Source organism: Suricata suricatta, chromosome 4 (genome assembly GCF_006229205.1).
Source record: "Suricata suricatta isolate VVHF042 chromosome 4, meerkat_22Aug2017_6uvM2_HiC, whole genome shotgun sequence".
Lineage (NCBI taxonomy): Eukaryota > Metazoa > Chordata > Mammalia > Carnivora > Herpestidae > Suricata > Suricata suricatta.
The window spans coordinates 43,993,380-44,017,839 of record NC_043703.1 but is presented as its reverse complement, the minus strand read 5'-3'; the positions used below and the strand labels follow the sequence as shown (position 1 = coordinate 44,017,839).

The 24,460-nt window shown below is 37.0% G+C and overlaps 1 protein-coding gene across 2 annotated transcripts in view; it reads right to left on the bottom strand.

Moving 5' to 3' along the window:
- The window catches only part of DIAPH3 (diaphanous related formin 3), a 499,951-nt gene that overhangs the window by 247,560 nt on the left and 227,931 nt on the right, over window positions 1-24,460 (bottom strand). For both annotated transcript variants that reach the window (XM_029936634.1, XM_029936635.1), the window contains one exon: window positions 20,734-20,835. In XM_029936634.1, the coding sequence (XP_029792494.1) occupies window positions 20,734-20,835 (102 nt within the window). The remainder of the gene's footprint in view (window positions 1-20,733; window positions 20,836-24,460) is intronic.

Genomic DNA, 24,460 nt, shown 5'->3' with positions numbered 1-24,460 from the left:
TTATTTTTGAGACAGAGAAAGACAGATCATGAGCAGGGGAGGGGCAGAGAGAGAGTGAGACACAGAATTGGAAGCAGGCTCCAGGCTCTGAGCTGTCAGCACAGAGCCCGATGCAGGGCTCGAACTCACGAACGTGAGATCATGACCTGAGCCGAAGTCGAAAGCTTAACCAACTGAGACACCCAGGCGCCCCTATTTCATATGTTTGAGAAGGTTGTGGAAAGAATGAGAATTTTAAGAAGATGAAAGATATTTTTTAAAAACAAATACCCAAACTGAGTTTCTAGAGAAACAAGTTTTGATATCTGAGATGACTGAATGAGAAAAACAGTAGATTAGGCACCACACAAGAAAAACAAACTGGAATACATGGCCACAGAAATTATCTCAAATAAAAAAAGATTACAAGAAAAACAAAACAAAACAAAAAAAATAAGTGAGTATGGAACACCTTCAAAAGGAATAATATATGTGTAATAATAAAATATATGCGAGTTAAGACCCTGAAATAGAGAAGAGAGGTACAGAAAAAGTAACTGAAAAAAAGTAACGGCTAAAATTCTAAAATTCAAGGAGAACTATAACACCAGAGATCCACAAACTAAGTGAACTCCATGGCCTAGAAATATGAAGAAAACTACATCCAAGGTACATCATAATCAAATTGTCCAAAATTAGTGACAAAGAGAAAATCTCCAAAACCAGACAATAAAGAAAAAGACATGTACAAAGAAAGAAAGGTAAGAATGATGGTAGACTGCCCAAAATTATTCAAACCACAAGACAGTGAAGTAACATGTTTGGAGTAATGAAAGGAAAAACGATCAACCGGAAATTCCATATCTGTGAAAACACTTTTCAAAATAAAGGTGGTAAAGAGAATTCCTCAGACATACAAAAAAAAAAAAAAAAAAGATCATCAGCACTGAAGAAATGTTATAGTTATTTCTTCAGGGAGAAGGCAGAGGATTCTAGATAGAAGTCAAGATTCACACAAACAGGTGAAGAATGCTGGAAATGTTATGTATATATGTGAGTAGACCTAAAAGACAAATAATTGTTGAGAGTAAAAACAGTAACCATGTGTTAGAAGTTTTAAACATGTTGACGCAAAATGTATGATAACAACAGCAAAAAGCCCCCAAGTATTGGAAGACAGGAGTACATTGTTTTTTAAGACTTCACACCACACAAAAAGTGGTATAATATTTTTTGAAGTGAGTTAAAAATATATATTGTAAACACTAATGCAAGCATTAATAAAGAGTAATAACTAATAAGTCAACAAAAAGATAAAGTCACTAAAATATTTAATCCAAGAGAAAAAAAGGACCAAAGAATAGATGACAAGGAAAATAAATAGCAAGATAGTAGATTCAAACCCTACCTTATCAGTGTCCCACATTAAAGGAAAATGGTCAACACTACACTAAGAGGTAGAAATCATTAGATTGCAGTTTTTAAAAAAATAGTTATGTAGCCTACAACAATAGTAGCTTAAAAGGAAAAAGAACCAAAGAGATAGACCATGTTATCCCTAGTCAAAATAAAGCTGGAGTGGCTGTATTAATACAGCACAAAGTAAATGTTAAAACCTTTAGAGTATTTTAAGCTTGGAAGTGACATAATCTCATTTAGGGCTTTTATTTTTTTTCCATTTGGTTTTATAATAAGGGATCACTAGTTGCTTTGTGGAAAAGGGCAGCACATTTAAAACATGAGGCATGCCACCTTCAGCAACCTTAAAGATTTAAGGGTCAAAACTGTTCAGGGGGGAAATGATGAGGGAGCATAAAGAGCAGGCGGACACACTGCAAACACCCTACCCCACAGGACATGTGGGATATTCCTCAGGCACTCTTGGAGGTCATGTGATCTCTATCAGTTAACATGTCTTAGTGAATTACAAGAAAAAGGCAATTTTACTAATAGCCTAATCTCTAGAAACCTATAGACTCAGTTTCCTGGAGCCTCAACATCACCTCCCTTCCACAGCGATGTGGGGAACAAAGACAAAAAGGAAATGGTAGGTAAAATTAAATTTCTTTAGGACCTGCAGTCTATTGACAAATACTTGGGGCAAACACAGAGTAGTAGTACAACATTTCTCTAGGAACTCCCCAGTGTCTTAATGTTAATGCCTTACTAGAAGGAAAACAACCTCAGCTTGACAACAGCAAGGCCTCTGCTATCTTAGGAGTCTTCTTGAGCATATGGAAGTCCTTTCAGAGGCCTCTCTTTTGCCTTTACCTCCCCAACTCTATAGTATATAACCGCTCACTCTTCAGAACCCCTGTGCAGCCTTTTCTGCCCATGGGTCGTGTCCCCATACTTTAATAAAATCACCTTTTAAAAAAAATCACTTTTTTTGCACCATAAAAATTAAATATAAATAAAAATATAACACGAGACATAGGGCCTAAAACACAAGAAATAATCATTAAGTACTAAAAACAAAAATATATGCAGTTAATGATGAATTGGCCCAGTGTCCCCATCCTTAAGGGTGACACTTTATTCTACTTTAAATTTGGCTCCCCTGGACCGTTCATTAACATGTATGAAACAAAAGCACTCTTGGCATGGCAATCTCTGCCTAACTTGCAGGGCTTCATTTAATAAAAGAGGGATTATGAGAAATCATCAAAATACCATAAACATGATACTTACATTTAAGAGCCACTTTGGCTAAATCCTCTACACTTGCAAGTGGTTAATTAATTACATGCTGAAGATTGATCAATGGACCAGATAAAAACTAGGCACAGAGTAAAAGAGAAAGTTAGATCTGAAGACAAGATCCAAATATATAGATGTATGTATGTAAACACACACACACCTATATGTAACACAGTCAGATCTTTGGATATAATCCTAGTCAGCTGATGCTTTTATCACTAGCTCCAGAAGCTGATCTCACTAGCAGATTTTCAAGTTTTGGGTGTAACTATGGAGAAGCAAGGTCAGGGGTAGGGGAGGTAAGAGTGACCCAAGAAAACTCTGCTATAGATTAGATTATCTGGAAGTAATGAAGACGAAGGCCTTTTCCTGTAACATTTCCTAATTATCTCATATTTTAAAGCAACAACTGTCCACAAACACTTCTAAATGACCAATTCCTTGCTTTGACTTTAGTTTCTTCTATGCCATTTTACAAATTCTTGCCCTTTCTCCAGCCAGAATATTAATGGCAAAGGTGTTTCTGTATTTATTCCAAACATAACCTCATTAAGAGTGATACCTTGCTTTGTTTCTTGGTATTGATTGTTTGCAGTTCTTATTCTCTGTTTCTACATTAGGACAAAATAAAATTCATTCAGGGACCTCTAAAAATAAAATCAATGGCCTTTCAGAAATTCATTCAGTATTTGGGAGTGTGTGCTTCAGCTCAAGTCACTGATTTGGTGGGTGCGACTGGGAGCTTTCAAACCAAATCACTGTGATACATTTCTCTGGAAACTCCTCTGCCCTTCAGCAATAAAGTATTTCCGAAGATGCCAGAAAGGCCAGGTTTGTGTCTGCGTTTCAGGCAAAATGGGGATGGACTACGGAGACACTGATGGCAGGACTCAGGCATTGGCTCAACCAATAAAGGGTAAGGCTACAGTTCAGAGCCATGGTTATGGAAAACTAAGTGGAAACCTGCACTTGGGGGAGTATGAAATTGGGGGAAGGATAGGGTTCAACTGGTAAGAGAGGTGACTACTAAAGCCAGCAGCTGGATTACAGATAGCTCCAAAGGAGAGTATAAGAATCTAGTAAGAAACAAGGGGCTAAGAACACAGCAGATAGAGCCCTCCTAAGAGAAAAACTTAGAAAACTCAGTAAGGCAGAAGAGTGTACAAAGTAGCAGAATGAAAGAGAATAGAATGGTAGGTAGAACATTAAACAATGAAGGGAAGGACAGTCAGGAAGCTAACTGAACCGGTTTTCTCTTAATTACATTCAAACTACAGAATGCTTTAAAAAAAAAGTCTGGGTCAGAACTTAGGCAACCCATAAATAAAGGAAGTGTCAAGAAAACCTGTACCACAAAGCTGCTGGAACCTTAAATCCTTTCAGAACACACTAGCATTCAACTGATCCGAATGATTTAGGTGCTTTCCTGTGGCTAGTGGTTCCAAGGGCAACTACTTTCAAAGGAAACATTGATAAAATAGGATAGACAGACTCTACTTGGCCAGAGCATAAAACATCAGTAATAACCACACAGCTTACTGCAGGAAGACATATAACGTGACATCAATGAGCAAAAAGAAAAAAAAAAAAAATCAAGGGTAGCTCAGTCCGTTAAGCCTCCAGTGGCTCAAGTCATGATCTCAAGGTTCATGGCTTATAGCCCCACGTCAGGCTCTGTGCTGACAGCTCAGAGGCTGGAGCCTGCTTCAGATTCTGTGTCTCCCTCTCTTTCTGCCCCTCCCCTGCTTGTGCTCTGTCTCTCTCTCCTTCTCTCAAATACTAAAAAAATTTTTTAAAAAACCAACAGGACACTGGGTCCAATCACAGTTTCAGCAGAAAGCCACAGACTATGAGAACTCTTAAACATATTAAAATTTACACTAAATCGTGACTATTTAATGTATCATTATAAGCTAATGTACTGTAAGTGCTACAGTACACACACACAATTAGATTTTCCTAGCAGATGGGAACTTGGACAAATATAATATGTCAAATAACTTGGTAGTGATGAGACTGGTGGTGTAAAAGTTAACATTAGCTTTTCAATAAAGGAGGGTGGGGAATCACTTTGCTTCCTATCCTATGTCTTAAATAAATATAGTATGTGGACTTGGATACAAAATTGCCATCCTTGGTAAAGAAAGAAAAATAACATTAATAATGGATAATAGCTGAGTTGCACGACAGGAAACTTGACCCAATGTTAGAGGGAAGAAGACAAACACATTTATCCTTTTAAAAAGGCCACGTCTGGTATGGAAGATAAGGATGTTTAATGAAACACACAATTCAATACAAAATGAAAATATAAGCAAAGAAGGAAAAGGAAAAGACAAAACAAAACAAAACTGAGACAAGTCCTATAATGAACCAAAAAATATATAGGACCAAACACCATCACCTTGTTTCAGGAGCCATCATGCAAATTAAGTTAAATGAAACTATACCATGATTCTGGGTATCCTAGAAAAGTTTTCAATGGCCCTTAGTATCACAACGCCAGTATTCTATCAACCAGGGGACAGAAAATGAGAGGAAGGCTTCTCAATGAAGTCACTGGTCAGGCCACAGAGTAATGAGACCATGGAGGCAGTTCATATTCCAGAAACATATACACTCATCAGGCTCTTCAAGGAATGACAGAGGATTTCCCTCCCATATGGGCCCCGAGTTTCTGAAGATAAATAATGGTATTTGGTTTTTGCCAAGGAAAGCAGGGATAGGACTGGCCCTAAGTAAAAATGCAATGTAGGCTAATGCCTAGTTTTAAAAACATTTCCCTTTGTTTGCCTTTCGCCCACCTGCTGTATGCATCTACTTCTTGCCTAACAGACTATGAGCCTTATACCTAGAAACAGTACAGTATGGTGAGAACAAAATATATTTCAGAAATCCTGTATGTGAAACCTTCTCTTCTGTTTCTAAGGAATGGGGGTCAAGTCACCTACTCTCTATGAGTTTCAGTTCTTACAACCCTAAAAGGACTGCAATGAGAGATATTATCAGGCAAATGTATATAAGCATGTTTGTGAAATCTTTAACACTATACAAAAGCCAAATAAGGTAACTGTCATGTAGTTACTTGGCTGCTCGATGGTTGCTCATTTGATGGAATACTTACATCATTAACCTAAAACTCCAAAATTATTCTCCTGGCTCCTATCATCCAAGCCCTCACTTTCTAAATGTAAGAATTTTCAGATATCGTATTTAAGAAATAAACTAAGCTATCATAGAGTCAGACTTTAATCTCTAGCTACCGCATTGCATGAGTTGACTTACAAGCAGATGTCTAACTGCTGTTTTGTTCTATTTCATATAGTTAAATTCAGTTCTTCCATCTTTTTTTATTTTGCACTTTTTATAATAACCATCAAGCTGATACTATGTGCAACTGGATGATTTTAATTTCAGGGGATTCCTAAGGCTAAGGTCTTCAAATGGACAGGATTTCTGAAATTTGTAATTTCTCCAAATCAAGTTTTCATAACTTGAATTGTACTCTTGAAGGTTTTTCCCATAAACAGAAAATAACCACCCTGGCACCACATTTCAACACAAGATCCAGGAGTCATGATAATTGATCGCACCTAAAATGTTCATCAACCAGTATTTCCTTTTCTATCACACCCCAACTCATCCCCTTTATGCTTCGTGCAATGCTCAATTGTGTATTTTTAAAAATGTATACAAAGTACAAAAAGCCTAAAATATCTAAAAATTGTTCAAAAGGAATTAACAAACAATTGTGGTGCGGACAAAATCATTGAGAAAGAGGAAGGTATGAAAAAAGAGCAAAGGACAGAATCTGAGTTAAGACCATGATTTAAGTATCACAAGAAATGGAAAGAGAGTCCGGGGAAGAGACAAGCAACACACGGAAGCCGCAGGAGAGAATGACAAGCCAGTAGATGAAGCTAACGGGCTGAAATGCTGACCACACGTCAAGAGCACACAGATGAGACATGAAAGGATTTATGCTGGATTTGGATATACGAGATTGTGCAGACCCTGAGAGTAAGTCTTAAGACATCATGGAAGGAAAAACACATACATAAAACATGCTAGAGGATCAGAGAACGGAGAGAGCAAAGATGCCAACTGTAAATCAGGAAATGACTCAAAGCAAGAAAATGGATCTTGAACTGGATCTCAACCCATGAAAAGAAAAGCATTTAAAATACAAGTATGGTGAGGATAGCAGCTAACATAGTTATTGGGTAATGATTCTCTAGTGACCACACTTTAAATTTTACCACCACCTAAAGAGACAGGTTCTGAGTTCACATACATTTTATAAATAAAGAAATTGAAACAGGGGTATTAGGAGCCTTATTCAAAGTTTCATGGCTAGTACCTAGTGATCTAAGTGCTCAACCCCAGACCTAACTGGGTTAGAATGCAATGAAGGATATTTGAAGGAATTTGAAATTCCAAGACCAAGTTGTTTTAACCTGGATTCATATTTCAGTACTAGGGACATGTTACGTAGCAAGCCTCAGTAAGCCCAGAGCTAGATACCTGTAGCATTTCAGTATTTTAAATAAATCATAAGGTACCTTACAGAAAATGTATTCATTCTGTCATCAGATGTTTGAGTGTTTACGATATGCCAAGTAGTGTATAAGGCATAAGGAATTCACCTAGACATACCTGAGAGAATGACTACTGACATGACAGATATTCTTAGGACAGGCTGATAGGTTAATGGACAGACAGGATATAATGAGATGATGATGGATACTTGGGAGAAAACTAAAACAGGGATGAGGAAAAGAAGTGGCGTGAGTTGGTGGGCATGTCGTTGTGAACAGAGCGCTCCAAGGAGACTTCCATAGTTGACATACGAACAAAGACCAGAAGGACATGAAAAAGCAAGTCATCTGAATGTCTAGTGGGAGCAAGATCCAAGGAGAGTCAGGAGCAAATATAAAACCCTCAAGAATGTGACTGACATTTCAGTATAGTGGCCACATGATTAAAGCAGACCCCCCCCTCCGCCCCCTGGGTGTGGGGGGTGGGGAGCACAGCAGAGATCAGGCTAGAACACCAAGGCAAAGGCAGAGTCTGTAGAGTTCTGTCGACCTCTGCAAGGATTTGGGGTTTTTCTTTGAGATGGGAAGTCATTATAGGGTTATAGGTACAGAGAATATTATCTGACTTCTATCACTGGCTGTTGTGTTCAAAATAGACTGGTTGAAAATAGATTGAGAGACGTATTATTTCTTAGTATCAGATCTCTCACATTTTACATGCCTGTTCTATACAATACAAGCAAACATTGTACCTTTTGCCATCAAGCGAATTAAAGGGGGAGGGGGAGATGAAGGTAAATCACCGTTGAAAAGTCAAACTTTGTGAGAAACTTTACCAGAGAGAGCAACTCTGTGAAGGAGCTTATTATTCTGATCATGCTGTGTTTTCATTAGTTCTAATAAATTAAGGAATTGCAAAGTTATTTAATACAGCTGACATTCTACTAATTTCAAGGGAAAAGGGTAACAAAAGCTCATAAAAGAATTCGTTTAGAGCTCAATTCCACTTACCCACCCACTCTCCAGAGAATACAATTGGTGGTAAGTGAGTGATTTTTCCCCTTAATGGCAGGATTTGCTATTACTATTTTTATGTCGATTGGAACTAAATGAAACCAGTGCCTTGATTAAATGAGAGTTATTTTATCACGGCCAATGCCTACATACCTCTGGCATTTTAACGTTATCTTAGTTTATGATATAGGCACTATATATTTACTATTATGATGTATTATTAGGGATTATTCCATTTTATTCCATATGAGAGCAAGGTCTGGAGGCAAAGTCTTTTTCTTTCTTTCCACAGACACATATTCTCAGGTTCACTAGCTTCTTTCCAAAGGTCCCTGATGAATTATACTCTACAAATGCCAAATAGCCCTCTCACCCCGGCTCATGCTTAGTTTTTGAAACAAACTGCAATGGTGTCATATTATAATATCACTTGGTACAATTCTCTAGACTGGGGATGACAATTTTCCCCAGAGAGGTGACAGCTGCAAAACAAACCAACCTTCACCGATGATGAGTCCTTCTCTAGGGACAAGACTGAGAAAATACAGGGCAGTTTGCATATTTTGCCTCTCCTTTTGCTGCCTCCTGTGATGCATATCTAATTCACTCCTTAGGTGAGCTCACCCAGGGCCACAGCTTTAAATATCATGGCACCCAAATCTATCCCTCCAGCCCTGAACTCCCAGCTTACATCCCAACTGCATACTGCGTATGTCCACTGAGACGGCTACAGACACGTTAGGAGATGCCCCAGCCGCTTCCTGATCTCTGTGAATGGAAAGACTTACCTTTCTCATTACACAGGGTCGGAATTTTGGAGTCAGCCTGATTTCTCTCTTATCCCAAATCTAACCTATCAGAAATCCTATTTTCCCCACTTTCCAAATAGAGCCAGAATCTGAGCTCTGCTCACCAGTGACAGCGCCATCAAGCCTGTCGAGGCAGCACTAGTTCTCACCATAATAATTAGATCACTAGAATAGCATGTTACCTGGCCATTGACTTTAATTTTTTACCCCTCCCCATAATCTGTGCCCCCACATAGATGCCCCAACAATAGGCCTAAAGTATCAGTATGATCATTTCACCCACTTAAAGTTCTCTGATGGCTTTCACACAGTAAAGTCCGTGGGGCTCACGCCACGGCTCCACGGCCCCAGTGGTGACCTCATCCCCTACCGCTCCTCTGCTCTCGCTGTGCCACAGCCATGGCCTTTGGTGTGCCCAACTCACGTGTCCCTCAAAGCCTCAGAGCTGTGTTCGTTCTCCTGTGTCCATAACGTGCTCTGCCCAAGACAGCCACACAGCGGTCACTTAAGCTCTGGCTAAATATTATCTCTTCAGAGACGTCTTCCCTAGCCTTGTTCACACACACACACACACACACACACACACTTGTACCTGTGGGCCTTCATGCTAACACTTCCTAAGTAGTATTTATTATTACTTGATACTAGGTTAGATTTTTTTTTATGTATATATTGTGTCCATCCTTAGATCAAATGTAATGCCAACAAGAAATAAGAGATTTGTACAATGCGGGTAACTCAAGGCCTAAATCAATGTTCAGTGCATAGTAGGTGTTCTATAAATGTTTGTCAAATAAATGAACAAATGATTTGACCCCAGGAAACAAGATCTTAAAATACAAAGATCAGATGGTGGTGCAGTTACCAGTATAATTTCAAGGTCTCGATTCTTCCATAAAGTATCTGGCAATCTAAGCCCACATAGCACCAAAAGGCCAAAGCCTACACTAATGGAAAAACTGCTACCTGGAGCCATTTTGTAAAGAATCTAACATGAGCTCAAATCAATATTAGAGCGGTTCTTAAATATACTCAATCCGTTGGCAGTGAAACCATGTAAAGTTCAACCACAAGAAAGCCTCTAATTTTCTGTATATTTCAGTATATTTGGTTAAATCGATATATCTGTTACACATTATTTGCACTACCTGTTAAACTTGTAACAAAAGATGTAAATGGCCTTTTAAAAGTTTTGTCAATGTCTAACTCATTGTGTCATGTACAGGAAGAAGTACCAAAAAAACAATCTGTGAGGAAAAAGATCCTCAGAGAAAATACTATACCAGAGTAGGCAAGGTAAAAAATCCCTTCCAGCTGACAACTGATTTTAACGACTCAAACCAACAAAATTTCTTTATGTTTAATTAAAACTTCAAATGGCATTGGGACTATTCTGGCTTACGGTGCTGAAGGTGATGGAAGAGAGAAACCAGAGCGTGAGAAAAATGACAGAAGTTCTAACTGTCTGCAGAATTTTAGCTGCAAATCAATGAGAATTGAAAGCAAGCTAAGTTAATAAGCCCTGAACTAGGTGAAAGAAAAGCCATCTGCGCTAGCGAGCCTATATTAAGTCCTGGATCCTGGTAGGAGCATGTCAAGAAGGTTGCAAAGCAGAGTGACAAGAATAACTGAACAACAGCTGAATGCTTGGGATCTTAGGAGAAGCAGACCTCTACGCTTTAAATAGCTAGAATCTAGTTATAATCATTTATTACTCTAAACAAATGTCCTCCCTGGGTAGTGAAAGATCTGCGGAGGAGTTCGCCAAAGTGCTGTCTAAAGCATCACGAAATTTGAGAGAACTTGGACTCCAGGACAGGCACCAAAAGCAGACGACAAAATAGAACTCTATCTTCCAGGAGGAGAGACTGGCAAGATTTCTCTCATTGACAGACAAGATTGGAGATGAATTATCAAAGAGAAAAGGGAGAAGTAATTATAAGAAACCAAAATGAAAAAGAAAGTGTGTCATACTAACTTCATGTCTTTTATTAAGTTTTAAATAAAGTGATAAGTCTGCGAAACAGGATGGACCTTGTATCAGGACATTTGCAAAGCACTTGAATAATCACACCTAAAAAATAACATACAGACCTAGAGATGTTGAGTCTGGAAAAGCAATAGCTCAGTAGAGATACCCCTTCAGGTTTCTTACGTATCTTGATCAGTACTTTTACTAATGATTTCAATAAGCCATGGTTATTTTTTAATCTTTTTTTTTTGAGAGAGAGAGAACGTGAGTGAGGGGAAAGGGCAGAGAGAGACAGAGACAGAGCGAGAGCGAGAAGGAGAGAGAGAGCGGGAATATCACAGACAGGTTCCACACTGACAGCCTCAAGCAGGACTAAATTTCACCAACTGTGAGATCACAACCTGACCCAAAATAAAAGTCAGGCACTTACTCGAATGAGCCGTCTAGGTACTCCTCAATAAGCCAGGAATCTTACAGCAAATCATAATTTCCTCAGCACCTTTTAAAAATTAAAATCACTAAATACCTAAGAAATACTGTTCAGGGTACCCTGAATATTCAATGATCTTAAAAAGAAAATGGCCTTCTGAGCTTAAAGAACATAAAGGAAAACGTCCAGGGTAGGTGTGATATCAGAAGAACAGTCATGTACTGTGACAGGTGAACAAGTGGCAGAATTACACAGGGTGGTTAAGTTCTACATTTAAAAAAAAAAAGTGAATTGAGATTTTTATGCTCATAAATTACTTGGTTTGTTTTTAAATTAACTCATTCTCACCAAAGAGAGGTCATTATCTAGAGATTCATTTTAACAAAACTTAAAATAACTATCTTAAAAATACTTCACAATTTCATTTTAAGAAGTGATTTTATGTCTCCTGAGGCAAGGCAAACAAAAGCAAAAAACAAAAAAAGAGAGAGACTAGGTCAAACTAAAAGGTTTTTCAAAGCAAAGGAAACCATCAAGAAAACTAAAAAGCAAACCTATGGAGATAAGAGATTTGCAAATGACATATTTGATAAAGGGTTAGTATCCAAAATATATAATTTATAAAACTCAACACCCAAAAATGAATAATCAAATCAAAAAATGGGCAGAAGACATGAACAGACATTTTTCCAAAGAAAACATACAGATGGCCAGCAGACACAAGGGAAGATGTCCAACATTGCTCATCATCAGAGAAATGCAAAGCTAAACTACAATGAGACATCACCTCACACCTCTCAGAATGGCTAAAACCAACAACACAAGAAACACAAAGTGTTGGAGAGGATGTGGAGAAAGAGGAATCCTCTTGCTCTATTGGTGGGAATGCTAACTGCTGCAGCGACTTCAAAAATCAGTATGGAGGTTTCTCAAAAAGCTAAAACTAGAACAATGATCCAGCTGTTGCACTAGTATTTATGCAAAGAATACAAAAATACTAATTCAAAAGTATACATGGACCCTGATCCTTACATCAACATTATCTACAACAGCCAAATTATGGAAACAGCCTAAGTATTCATCAACTGATGAATGGACAAAGAAGAGGTGGTATGTATTCCACACAATGGAATAGTACTCAGCCATAAAAAGGAATGAAATCTTGCCATTTGGAACAACATGGATGGAATCAGAGAGCATTATGCTAAGCAAAAGAAGTCAGAGATAGACAAATTCCATATGATCACACTCATATGTGAAATTTAAGAAACAGAACCAGCAAAGGGAAAAATAGAGAGATCTCTCTTTATTAATTAGAGAATTAAATAAATAACAAATTAAAAGATTGTTATTTAAGAATTAAAATAAAATATATATTTTTAGTTCCTCAAACGTTGTACATGTTTTACTGTTCTTATCATATATTTCCTCTTCTGTTTATCTCTTCTTTATTATGCATAATCATTTAACAATGTCATGTGGTCACCACGTGCTAGAAGATATACCACATGTTAGGAGTATGATGAAGATGCTCATTTTTAAAAAAAATTTCTTAGTGTTTTATTTATTTTTGTTACAAAGAGAGACAGAGCATGAGAGGGGGAGGAGCAGAGAGAGAGGGAGACACAGAATCTCAGCACAGAGAAGGAGTATGAAGATGAACAAGAGGTACTTTCAGCCTGCAGAAAGTTCTGAGCATCAAGGAAGACTGTGACATGTAAAGTAACACTCATGTTCCAGGGAACAAGAACCATTTAGAAATATGCATAGGGCATTATGGTAACAAAAGAGAAAGGATACTGAATTTTCTAGAGTACTCATTTCAGAGAAGTCTCTCTCAAAGTAGAAAGAAAGGGAAAAGAAAGCATATCAACTGGCCTAAGAGCCCAGGAAAGATGTCGAGGAAAGATGAAGCTTAGGGGAAAGTAAGACTAGAGGAGGAGAGGGTGGCAGACATTGCTTCATTAAAGTCCTAAGTCTGGGCGCAAGGGAAAGAGTGAATTCTAGAAAAATCTGAGGAAGCATTTGGGCATGAGGGGCATGCTCATCATCTTGATTATGGTGATGGTTTCATGAGTATATTCATATGTCAGGATTAATCAAATTCTACAAATTTTAAATATGTACATCCTATTATATGTCAATTTTTTTAAAGGCCTAATGCTACTATTCTGGACATCCGTGGAGAAGCTATGGGGAACAAATGAAGGACTTTTGGAAGGCAGTGAAGGATAGTCAGTGGCGTTCATGCTCATTTTACGTACTTACAAGATCAGATCTTCCCTACAATCAAACTAAATTGACAGTCTTATTATAAACAAAGAACCATGCTCTTATTATATACAAAGGATCAAGCCTGTCTATATACACAGAATACATTCCTATCATTAACTGAGTAATATGGGTCTTTATCTCAATTCACTTTTAAAATCAAACTTCATGGCTCCTGGATAGCTCAGTTGGTAAAGCGTCCGATTTCAGCTCAGGTCATAATCTCATGGTCTGTGAGTTCAAGCCCCACGTTGGCTTTGTGCTGACAGCTCGGACCCTGGAGCCTGCTTCGGATTTGGTCTTTCCCTCTCTATCACTGACCCTCCCTGACTCACACTCTGTTCCTCTCTTTCAAAACATAAACTAAAGTTTAAACTAAACTTCAAAAATGCAAAAACAAATCCCAGCAGACATAAGTAAAAGCAAAGAGACAAGTGACAAGCATTAAGAAAAATTGCAAATAGGGGCACTTGGGTGGCTCAGTCAGTTAAGCATCAGACTTCAGCTCAGGTTATGATCTCGTGGTTCGAGAGTCTCAGCCCTGCATCTAGCTCTATGCTGACAGCTCAGAGCCTGGAGCCCGCATCAGATTTTGTGTCTCCCTCTCTGCCCCTCCCCACTCTTACACACACACACACACACACACACACACACACACACACTCTCTGTCTCTCTCTCTCTCTCCCAAAAATAAACATTAAAAAATTTTTAAGAAAAATTGCAAACATTTACAAAGGAGTATCATATAGATTATATAAGGAGCTCCTGCAAACTAGAAGAAAAAGAGAAGAGGCAAAAAAGGATAGTAATAGGCAATTCTAAGAAGAAATAAAATATACAATAACTTTCAATCCCATCTCATAACCAAGAAATATAAGGTAAAAAAAAAAAAAATATATATATATATATATATATAAACGAGTGAAAATGGAGAATACTAAGTATTGGTGATGGTACAGGAAATATTGTTCATAAAAATATATGCTGACACGCCTCTTGGAAAGATAATTTGGTAATAAATATCAAGATTAAAAATATCTTTTACCTAGCAATTTAAATTCTGGGACTCCTCTCAAAAAAAAATAATATTAATATTGAAGCCAACCTGTATAATGAGTTTATTATTACAAGATGATTTACACACATCCACTATTTTTTAATAATCAGGACAACACAATGAAGGCAGGCATGGTCACTGTGCCTCTGACTGGCAGAATAATGATCCCCCGAATATAACCACGTACCCATCCCCAACACTTTTGGCTAGATTGTTTTATGTGGCAAAGGAACTTTGCAGGTGTGATTAAATCAAGAATCTTTAAAAGGGAGATTTTCCTGTATTATCCAAGTAGGCCCAATACAATCAGTGGGCCCTTATAAAAGGAGAGGAGAGGGTCAGAGTTGTGATGACAAAAGCCACAATGAAGATGGACCATGAGCCAAGGAATGTGAGCAGCCTTTCTTTAGAAGTTTGGAGAAAGGAAACAAATCCCCAGCCTTCACGAGAACTGCAGCCCTGAAGACCCATTTTGGACTTCAGACCTCCAGAATTAAAACATAAAAAACAACTTCTGTCATTTGAAGCCACTAAGTTTAAGGTACTTTGTTACAGCAGCTACAGGAAACTAATAGAATCCCATTTCATAAATGAGGAAACTGAACTACAGAAAAATAAATAACTACCCAAGAACATACAGCTAATAGGGTTGGCCTAGGATTTAAACCCAGAGCTCACAGTCACACTGTCTACAATAAACACTGCCTTCAAATGCATAAAGATGTAAGCAGAGTTATTCTTTCACAAACCCTGGGGACATACAATTTAATGGATACCGACATAATATTTCTGAATAGTATATTCAAACATGTACACAAGGATGTATGCAAAATTATTATTTTAAAACCCTCCAACTAACCATCATTCTTTATAGGAATAGTTAAATAGAGACGATGAAATTCCACATAAGAATTTAAAACCAGTACATCATGAAAATGAAGATCTCCATAATATATTTTTTATAATGAAGAAGTTTCAGAATAGTTTTTTTTCTAAATGTTCATATGAACATGCATATGTTTGTGAATACACAGAAACAGAACCGGAAATCCAACAAAATGTTAAAAATAATTCATAGGGAATGCAGGGAGTTAGTGAGATACAAGGAACTTCCACACTGTATTCACTATTTTTATATGTTACTTGAATATTTTACAACAAGAATATTAGGGTATGTTTTAAACAAGGCATTTTTAATGCAGGGAAATATGCATAAACTTCCTACCACATTCTTTCGATTAAAAAAAATGGGAGGCCTCTACTGCAAAAAGTTTAAAAGCCCTGCCCTACAGTGACACCAAATGGCGGCAGTTCAAAATACAGTACACAAACACGACATTTGTTCAACTCAACCTTCCTATAAATGTTTTGATCCCTTTGAAGACAGGAAGCTTAACAGAATTAAATAATATGGAGACATATACTCAAAAACCTAGAATTCTTAATCAAAGAAAGCCTACTGCACCAAGTTTCAAATGCAAATTTTTAGGCATTTCCCCAAACTACAGCTAATCTTCTGATCCCATTGAATATTCACATATCTCATTTCTCACAGTTAAACCATGACACTGTGAATTTACCTAATGGTTTACTGATCAAAAGACCTGAAAATTAAAAAAAAAAAAAATCATACAACTAAACTCAAGTTCTATTCAATGGGAACCAGCCTTTGGTAAGTAGGCCATATTTTGGGATGGTAGGTAAGGAAGTGTTAGGGTTAAAGACGGAAGAAATGAATCCAAGAAAAGAGACAAGACAATGGGTTTGATGAGTGAGAGCTTCTAGGAGATCTATTTTCACTTCTTAACTTATTGACAGAAAATTAAGTTGAATAAAGCATAAGAAGAGGGCATGCCAAATAAAAACCAATTTCTCAGCAACAATAAGAGTTTTATCCTGAACCGTCCAGGGAAAAGAATATTTCAAATTAGGCACATCAGTCAGTACTCCATGTCCTCTGCCCAGAACCTAAACCAACAAATAAAATCAGCATGCCAACTGTCTCATTCACTTCAAGTCACACAGAAAGACACAGAAATAGACTACCTCCTAGACAACTCCTTTAAAATACCATTTGACTAGAACCTTCAATCTCTCAGCATTAAATGAGAACATTTTCAGATTTGGGGTAGGATATTATTTTTCATATGCTAAAATCTCCCAGAAACTAAAGAACATCAAACTATACTATCATCAGCTGATTGTATGAATTAGGCCCTCAATTCCTAGCACCAGAGATCAATTCCAAAAGGTACCAGACCAACCAACCACCCCAATGTCAAGATCACGACGAGACTACAGTATACAGATAAAGCCAGCTCTCAAAAACCTAACAACTGTCCTGTTCAAACTGGCCAATGTCCAAGTCATAAGGATTGCAAAGAGAATCAGTTCAGAAAGACTCTGAACTATTAAAAGTAATAGATGAGTGACTAAACCCTTAGTAGCATAAAAGGACCTATATCTAGTATTCATTCATTAAAAATCTTTTCTTTAGGAATAGAGAGAGTATCTGCATTAAAAATTTTTGCTTCCAATTCCAAGGGAGAAATAAAATAAAGCGCATGCAAAACACTATATTACAGAAATCCTGGAGAGAATACAAACATGGTTTAAGTGATTGAAAAAATGTTTCAAAAGCATACAATTTCATGAATATTGACAAAGTATTTCTCAGTAGTATATTTGTATACCACACACGATATAGGACATGGAGTCCTGAAAAGTTGTATCTAATACATGACAAAAGTAAAAGATATTTCTAATTTATGTGTTATATCTTATATTATTCTAATTGGTCTTTAACTGACACTGGTTCCCAGGCATGTTGGATACATTACTTTTGCACACTGTCATTCTACCAAAGGGCAAATAAAGTAAGCAAATGCCAATGTCCCAGTAGGGCTGCTTTTTGCTTATTGTTTTATCTAATTCTTGAGTGAAAATAAAGTTGATTACATAATGCGAACTATAGTGACCTTATAGTACCAAATTCCGCTGTTTGTGGAAATGGAACACACCTTTCTGAGAAATCTAAAATTCACACAAATCAAATTAATAAATTTATATAACTGGATAAAAGTAAAAGTTAAACTGGCAAGTAATGTAACTGTAGAGTTTTAAGTGATTTTTATTAAACTGAAAACAATGTAGAAATCACCGTATCAGGTTATAGAACCTGAAGATGTTACAGAGCTAAAAGTAGGCCCATCTTGGGTGAAAACAAATGAAAAGGCAAGCACTGGCCCTATTTGGGGTGTAAAGGTTATCCTAATCTTTGACCACCCTTGTTTCTGATACGGTGATGATTTTTAGGCGGAAATGATTACTATTTAAATCTACGTTTAGTCAACAAGTAAATGCTTTTCTATGAGCTCAAAGTCATGTAGGAATCTGCAGTTTAGCTTACCTCGAGTTAACAGCCAATCTTCACTACAAACATGTTTATTACTTTAAAAATAAAACCGGGTATATAATGGGAATCATAGAAATAAACATGACAATTATAATCAATTTCCTAAAACCACCAAACCATATTACTTATGTAACCTCAATAAATTGAAAACATATCGCCCTTTAAAGAACTAGCAAACTTAATATTGAGCTTTTAATCCAGAAAGAACCAAAATCTGCAGGCATTCCACACCACTCTATAATTTTGGTCCATTTCTTAAGTATTGTTTGGAACTTTGCAGGTTTCTCCCCCTTGGGGCAGGGGTGTCTAAGAAGTAGAGGGAGACAGATTAGGAATGGTGAAAAGTTGAAACAGAAGAAGGTAAAGTTGAAGAACATCACTATATATTACTGTTTTTTCCTATCAACTTTCTTTCTCCTTTCTTCACCAAAGCAATTATGTCTTAAAACATTAGTGCCACACAAACTAGAATGTACAACGTGTTCAAGAACGTTCACAATCAACATATGATGAAGTACTGTTCATATTGTACTTAGCAGATGTTTACTCTTTCAAAATTAAATTCCATTTGCAGTCAGGTATGACCTGGCATGGAATGTGTAGACATGTGTTTGAGTAGACATGTCCTAAAATGGAAGTGGTCTATCTCTGTCTTAAAATCAAAACTGTAACCTCAAGCACTAATATCTAGAAGTTTAATTGCTTTAAATTTCTGGCCCCTACGAGAATACTGCTTGTAAATCATGGCTCTGTGATGTGAACTCCATATTTGCAAAGGAAGGCATAACCTGGCTATTTTAAATACGCCCCAAATAACTGCAAGTTTGAGTTCATTCTGTAAAAATCGCTGAAACATGGGAAGAGTTTTACATTTTTCCTGGGATGATATGCAATGTAAAAAGTTACTTGCTACAGAGACATTTTCATAGAAGCTTATGTGTGTTTGAGAATTAATGTGAATGGGAAATATTTTTAAATTATAATTTTACATTATGTAATTTTCCTCAAGAGTCAAAAAAGATGGGGGGAAAAACCCACCTCTGCATAGTCTGTGGTTAAAAATGTAATGCAGGGCGCCTGGGTGGCTCAGTTGGTTAAGCACCAGCTTTGGCTTGGGTCATGATCTCACGTTTCGTGGGTTCGAGCCCCACGTCGGGCTCTGTACTGACAGCTAGCTCGGAGCCTAGAACCTGCTTCAGATTCTGTGTCCCCCTCTCTCTCTGACCCTCCCTTGCTCGCACTGTCTCTCTCTCTCTCAAAAATAAATAAAAGACATTGAAAAATAAATAAATAAATAAATAAATAAATAAATAATAAAAATGTAATGAAAATTCTCCCTTACTCAGTTTTTCCCAATAGAAGACATTGTAGGTAGAGCATCAAATAGGGAGCAAAAGAAAGACAAAATGATCAGATAATAGAATATAAAGCAAACAAGGACATACAGAAAAAAGAGAAAAAGAGAGAAAATGCTACCCTAGAGAACCGGGTAAAAAAAATTTTTTTTTCTTTAAAATAAATTAAAAAGTTTAAAAATAAAAATTGTAAGACTATGGATAGGAAAACCCCTGCCTTTTCCATCCCCTAAGGTACTAATCAGAGTTTTGTGAACTCAGGGAGCCAAAAGGAGCTTTGAGGAGGGCTGAGGAGAATGCGTTTATGAAGAAATGGCAGCAGTTTAAGCAGTTTAAGAGCAATTGCCAATAACATGCCAAATACGGTATGCGGCCACAGTCCTTTAGTTAGCCAACCGTCTTCACAATTACAGCAAATACAATTCCATCATGCCCCTGGTGGTTGGTAATAGAACTGCAGATGAAACGGGGAAAAAGTCATCTCACATACAAAGAATCAAAACACTGGAGTATTATCACGATGACTGAATGTAACCAACCTCAAATGATAATACAATGATAGGAGAAAAGAAGAGAAGAAAGCAAGCTCGATAAAATCTTAAGTTTGCAACACAGCTAATATATAGCACTAGCAAGGATTTTCACCTCTCTGGACCCCTGACTTCTATAAATAAAACAGGAGGCTGGAACAAGACAATTATCAAGATGTCTTAAAGATTTTTTTTTAAAGGTATTCCTTTTTCACCCTCATTGCCAAGGAGGAGACTATACTTCTAATTTCAGAATCTAACATAGGAGATGAAAGGAGCTGAGCTATTACAAAAGAAACTGACACCATTTTTGCGATCTGTTGGTGTACAATGTTCCTGCATTAACCATAAAGACACTCATCAGTCATGGGAATGAAGTTTTCATCTTACATTTTGACATGAAATTGGGAATAACAACAGAAATCATGCCTATACTTTTTAAAAACTCCTCAGACTTCATTTATGGCTACAGTTTCAATAAACATGTTTGAAATCAAGATAATTTCCCACAAATATCCTCAGGTTAAAAAAAAAAAAAAAAGCAAGATGAACTTTAAAGGTTTGTGGGACAACCCTGATGTGAAAAGGCCTGACATTTTCATTCCTGCGTTGCATGGTATAAAGATGCCCGCACAGAAAAGTTAACGTCGAGACAGTACTTACCACAACAGCAAACTGCTCGGGTTCACATAAGTTGTTATAGTCACTCTTGAACTGAGACAGTGAACTTAATTGTTCTTGATCCGGAAGATGCTTTATTAGGTTCTAAAAATTAAAACCATAAGAAAATATCTTCACTAAATGTGCTTCTTGCATTCTAGATAAATCTTTCAATAAACTATTGGAAAGAAACCATTGAAAAAGTCAATCTTCAGTTTTATTTCTCGGTAACCTCCCTTATACTCAGCTTTATGCTACATTCTCTGCATATTGAAAGCAGTCAATTTTCCTCTTTACTCTCCAGAGTTATATATTCAAATCAAGCACTACTGAGTGTTTATTTGATTAGCTGTGTAACTGAGAAAGAAAAACTCCACCTGTACCAAAGGAACAGCTTTCTCACGTGGGTAACTGTGATCAATTACATTTCAGATTTAGAGAATTAAATGTCAGAAATTCAGGCAAAGCCAAACATACTTTAACACTTCATTCGGAGGGATAAAATAAATTGTCATATTACTACTAAAAGGCAAGAGAAAGAAATGAAATCCAGGGAACTTTAATGAAAGTGCTTGCAAGATTTAATCAACACGATTACAGTTTTAATAACAAAAATGAAAGAATCTCTAAAACAAACACAAAGTAACTTTTCTGATGTGGAAGAAAACTTGAAAAGGCACTGAAGACATAGAATGATATACTCTGCAGATAAAAAGCTCATGAAGAGATCTTTTAGGAACTGAAGTGCCCACTGCCTTTGGCCTCAGTCCCCTGGAGTCCAGAAACCACAGGCTCCCTTGGTTATTCTGGCCCCTTCGTCCATGCACAGCCTTTTGCAAGACACACACTTAGATAAAAGAAATACTCCCAATGAAGACCAAGTGAACAAATTATCTTCCCTGCTAGAAAGTAATGATTATACAATCATGTGGACAAAGTCTATACAGATCTTCTGTATCAAAATGTAATTGACTATAACAGTGTTATAACAAATTAGTGTCCTGATATTAAAATTAAGAAAAAGAGTAGCTGGTGCTCATAATCCCAAAATTATAGCATCAGTATACTGTCTTCAAGCCCAAAGTCAAGTACAAGTTATAATTCAGTCTATATCGTGCTCTATATATTTATGGGGAAAGGCTCCCCCAAAGGTGTCATTAGTTTAAACTATTGTTAGAAAATGTTATATATCAAAGTAGTTAGATCAAAGAAGAAGTTTTGGACTCACTGTGTACCTTTGGACAAAAACTTGGTTGACTGGCCAAAAACAAACAAAAAGTGGCAATTTAAGATCATCCCTAACAAAAGTATTTACTATTAATACTACCAACTGAATAAAACCAACACACGTAGAGGATTTTTTCATATAAGCAGAAATTTCACTTATTAAAACTGCCTGAGGCCAAAAGACCCGGTTATTTATGTTTCTTTTCACCATTCTAGCTGACAGCTGGATGATTTGAACTTCAGTATCCCTTTAGATGACCACCAAATCCCTTTAAATATTTTGAGTTTATATATAATTCATCTTTTATCATGAAGTTATTAATTTTTCACTTCATTATTTTTGTTTTGTAGAGTAATGAAACTATAATGATTTCTAGGAATATAGGCCCAAACTTCCACATCTCTCCCTTTTACCAACCTTTCACAAATCCTAAGGTCCTATCAAACCAAACTAACTCTTCCCAGTTGCCCACAAACCCACAGCTTTTCCCTCAGAGCTCAGAGGATTACCAGTGCCAGAAAAACTGATCTTCGCTACATTATTCACACGCCCTATTGCCTTTTCTACATCCATATTGTATCCATTCCTGAAGTACCCTCACCTCCACCCACACCCACTCTCTCTCTCTCTCTCTCTCTCTCTCTCACCTCCACAGCATTCCCTCAACCCATCATCAAATTCTACGAAAAAAAACCTCGATACAGCCATGCGTATCTTGTATTCTAATTATGCATACACACACACACACACACACACACACACACACACACACCCCATCTCCCTTGCCAAACTAAATATTCCAAAAAGGTAAAATATATGTTTCATTAAACCGACTACAATACCTGCACATGGTGCGTATAATAAAATAGTTGCTTAATAAACTAATTAATAAAATGCAAATAAAGGCAAATGGGGAAAGAATGATGAGAAAGATGACATCAAAAAGCGACATACTACTGACATCTAGTTATGTGTGAATGAGTAACGAGATAGGCCAAAACAAAATCATGACTGTGAACATAACTTTCTAAAATGAGATGATTATTATAAAGTAATGTTTTCCCTGTGCCCTGTGAAAAACAGGCAGTTCTTCACTTTACAGTTAGGAGCATATTTTTAATATTAACTTAAGAAGAGCGCCTGGGTGGCTCAGTCAGTTAAGCACCCAGGTTTTAATTTCAGCTCATTTTTTGTGAGTTCAAGACCTGGGTAAGAGGTTGGTGTCTAGGATTCCCTTTCTCTCTGCCCCTCCCTACTTGCTCTCTCTCTTTCTGTCAAATAGAATAAATAAATTTAAAACAAATAAAACTAACTTTAGACTTCAAGTAGCATGGAATTCTTATTTTTTAATCAGCTTATAAATGTCCAAACTAAATTTTTTGATCTTAAATTCCTGAGATGGGTTTTATATGAAGCAGGTTATGGCAGGTGGAATGACAACCTGAACCATACCCCCAAGATGTCCACACCTAATCCCCAAAACTTGTAGAAATATTAGGGTACAAGGGGCACCTAGGTGGCTCAGTTGGTTAAGCATCCAACTTCAGCTCAGGTCATGATTTCACGTTTCGTCGGTTCGAGCGCCACGTCAGGCTCTGTGCTGACAGCTAGCTCAGAGCATGGAGCCTGTCTTCGGATTCTGTGTCTCTCTCTTTCTCTGACCCTCATGCTGTCTCTCTCTCAAAATTAAATTTTAAAAATATTTTAAAAATTTTTAAAAAATATTAGGGTATGTGGCAAAGGGAATTAAGGTTGTTATCAGCTGACTTTAAAATAGGAAACATTTCCTGGATTATCAGAACTGCAGAATGGACCCACAGGGTCCATAAAAGTAGAAGAGAGGGACAGGACATAAAGTCAAAGGGAGAGGTAACCATGGAACAAAGAACAAAGAGGCAACATCCTTTGAAAGTTGAAGAAAGGTGTCCCAAGCCAAGGAACATGGGAAGCCAGAGGAGCCAGGGAAGACAAAGAAAGGGATTTTTTTTCTTAAATCTTTTAGAAAGCAAGGCAAGCCTGCTAACACCTGGACTTTAGTGCAACAAGACACATGTCAGATTTCTGTTCCATAGAAATAGAGGCTAATAAATGTGTGTTATTTTAAGCTACTAAGTTTGTGGTGAATTGTTACGGCAGCATAGAAAACTAATATATTAAGAAATTATATGCAACTGGATGTTCTTTGGACATGAATTTAAAAATGCAAATTTCCCCCATCTCTACACACAAAATCCACATGAATATCCAAAACTGTCGTGTAATCAAGTTAAAAGCTACTCTGTAAATATTCAACAAATGCATTAGAAAAAAATACAAACATGTATGAAGCAAAAAAATCTTCTTTAAGGAACTTGAAATTTACTCCCAACAACAAGGGACATTTACGATCAACAGTTAACAAAGACAAAAATCTAGTAAAAAGAAAGTACTATAAAAAAAGGCTTAGGGAAGAGTTGCCAAATCAGGTGTTTATGAGTCTCAGCCACCCACAGCACAAACCCC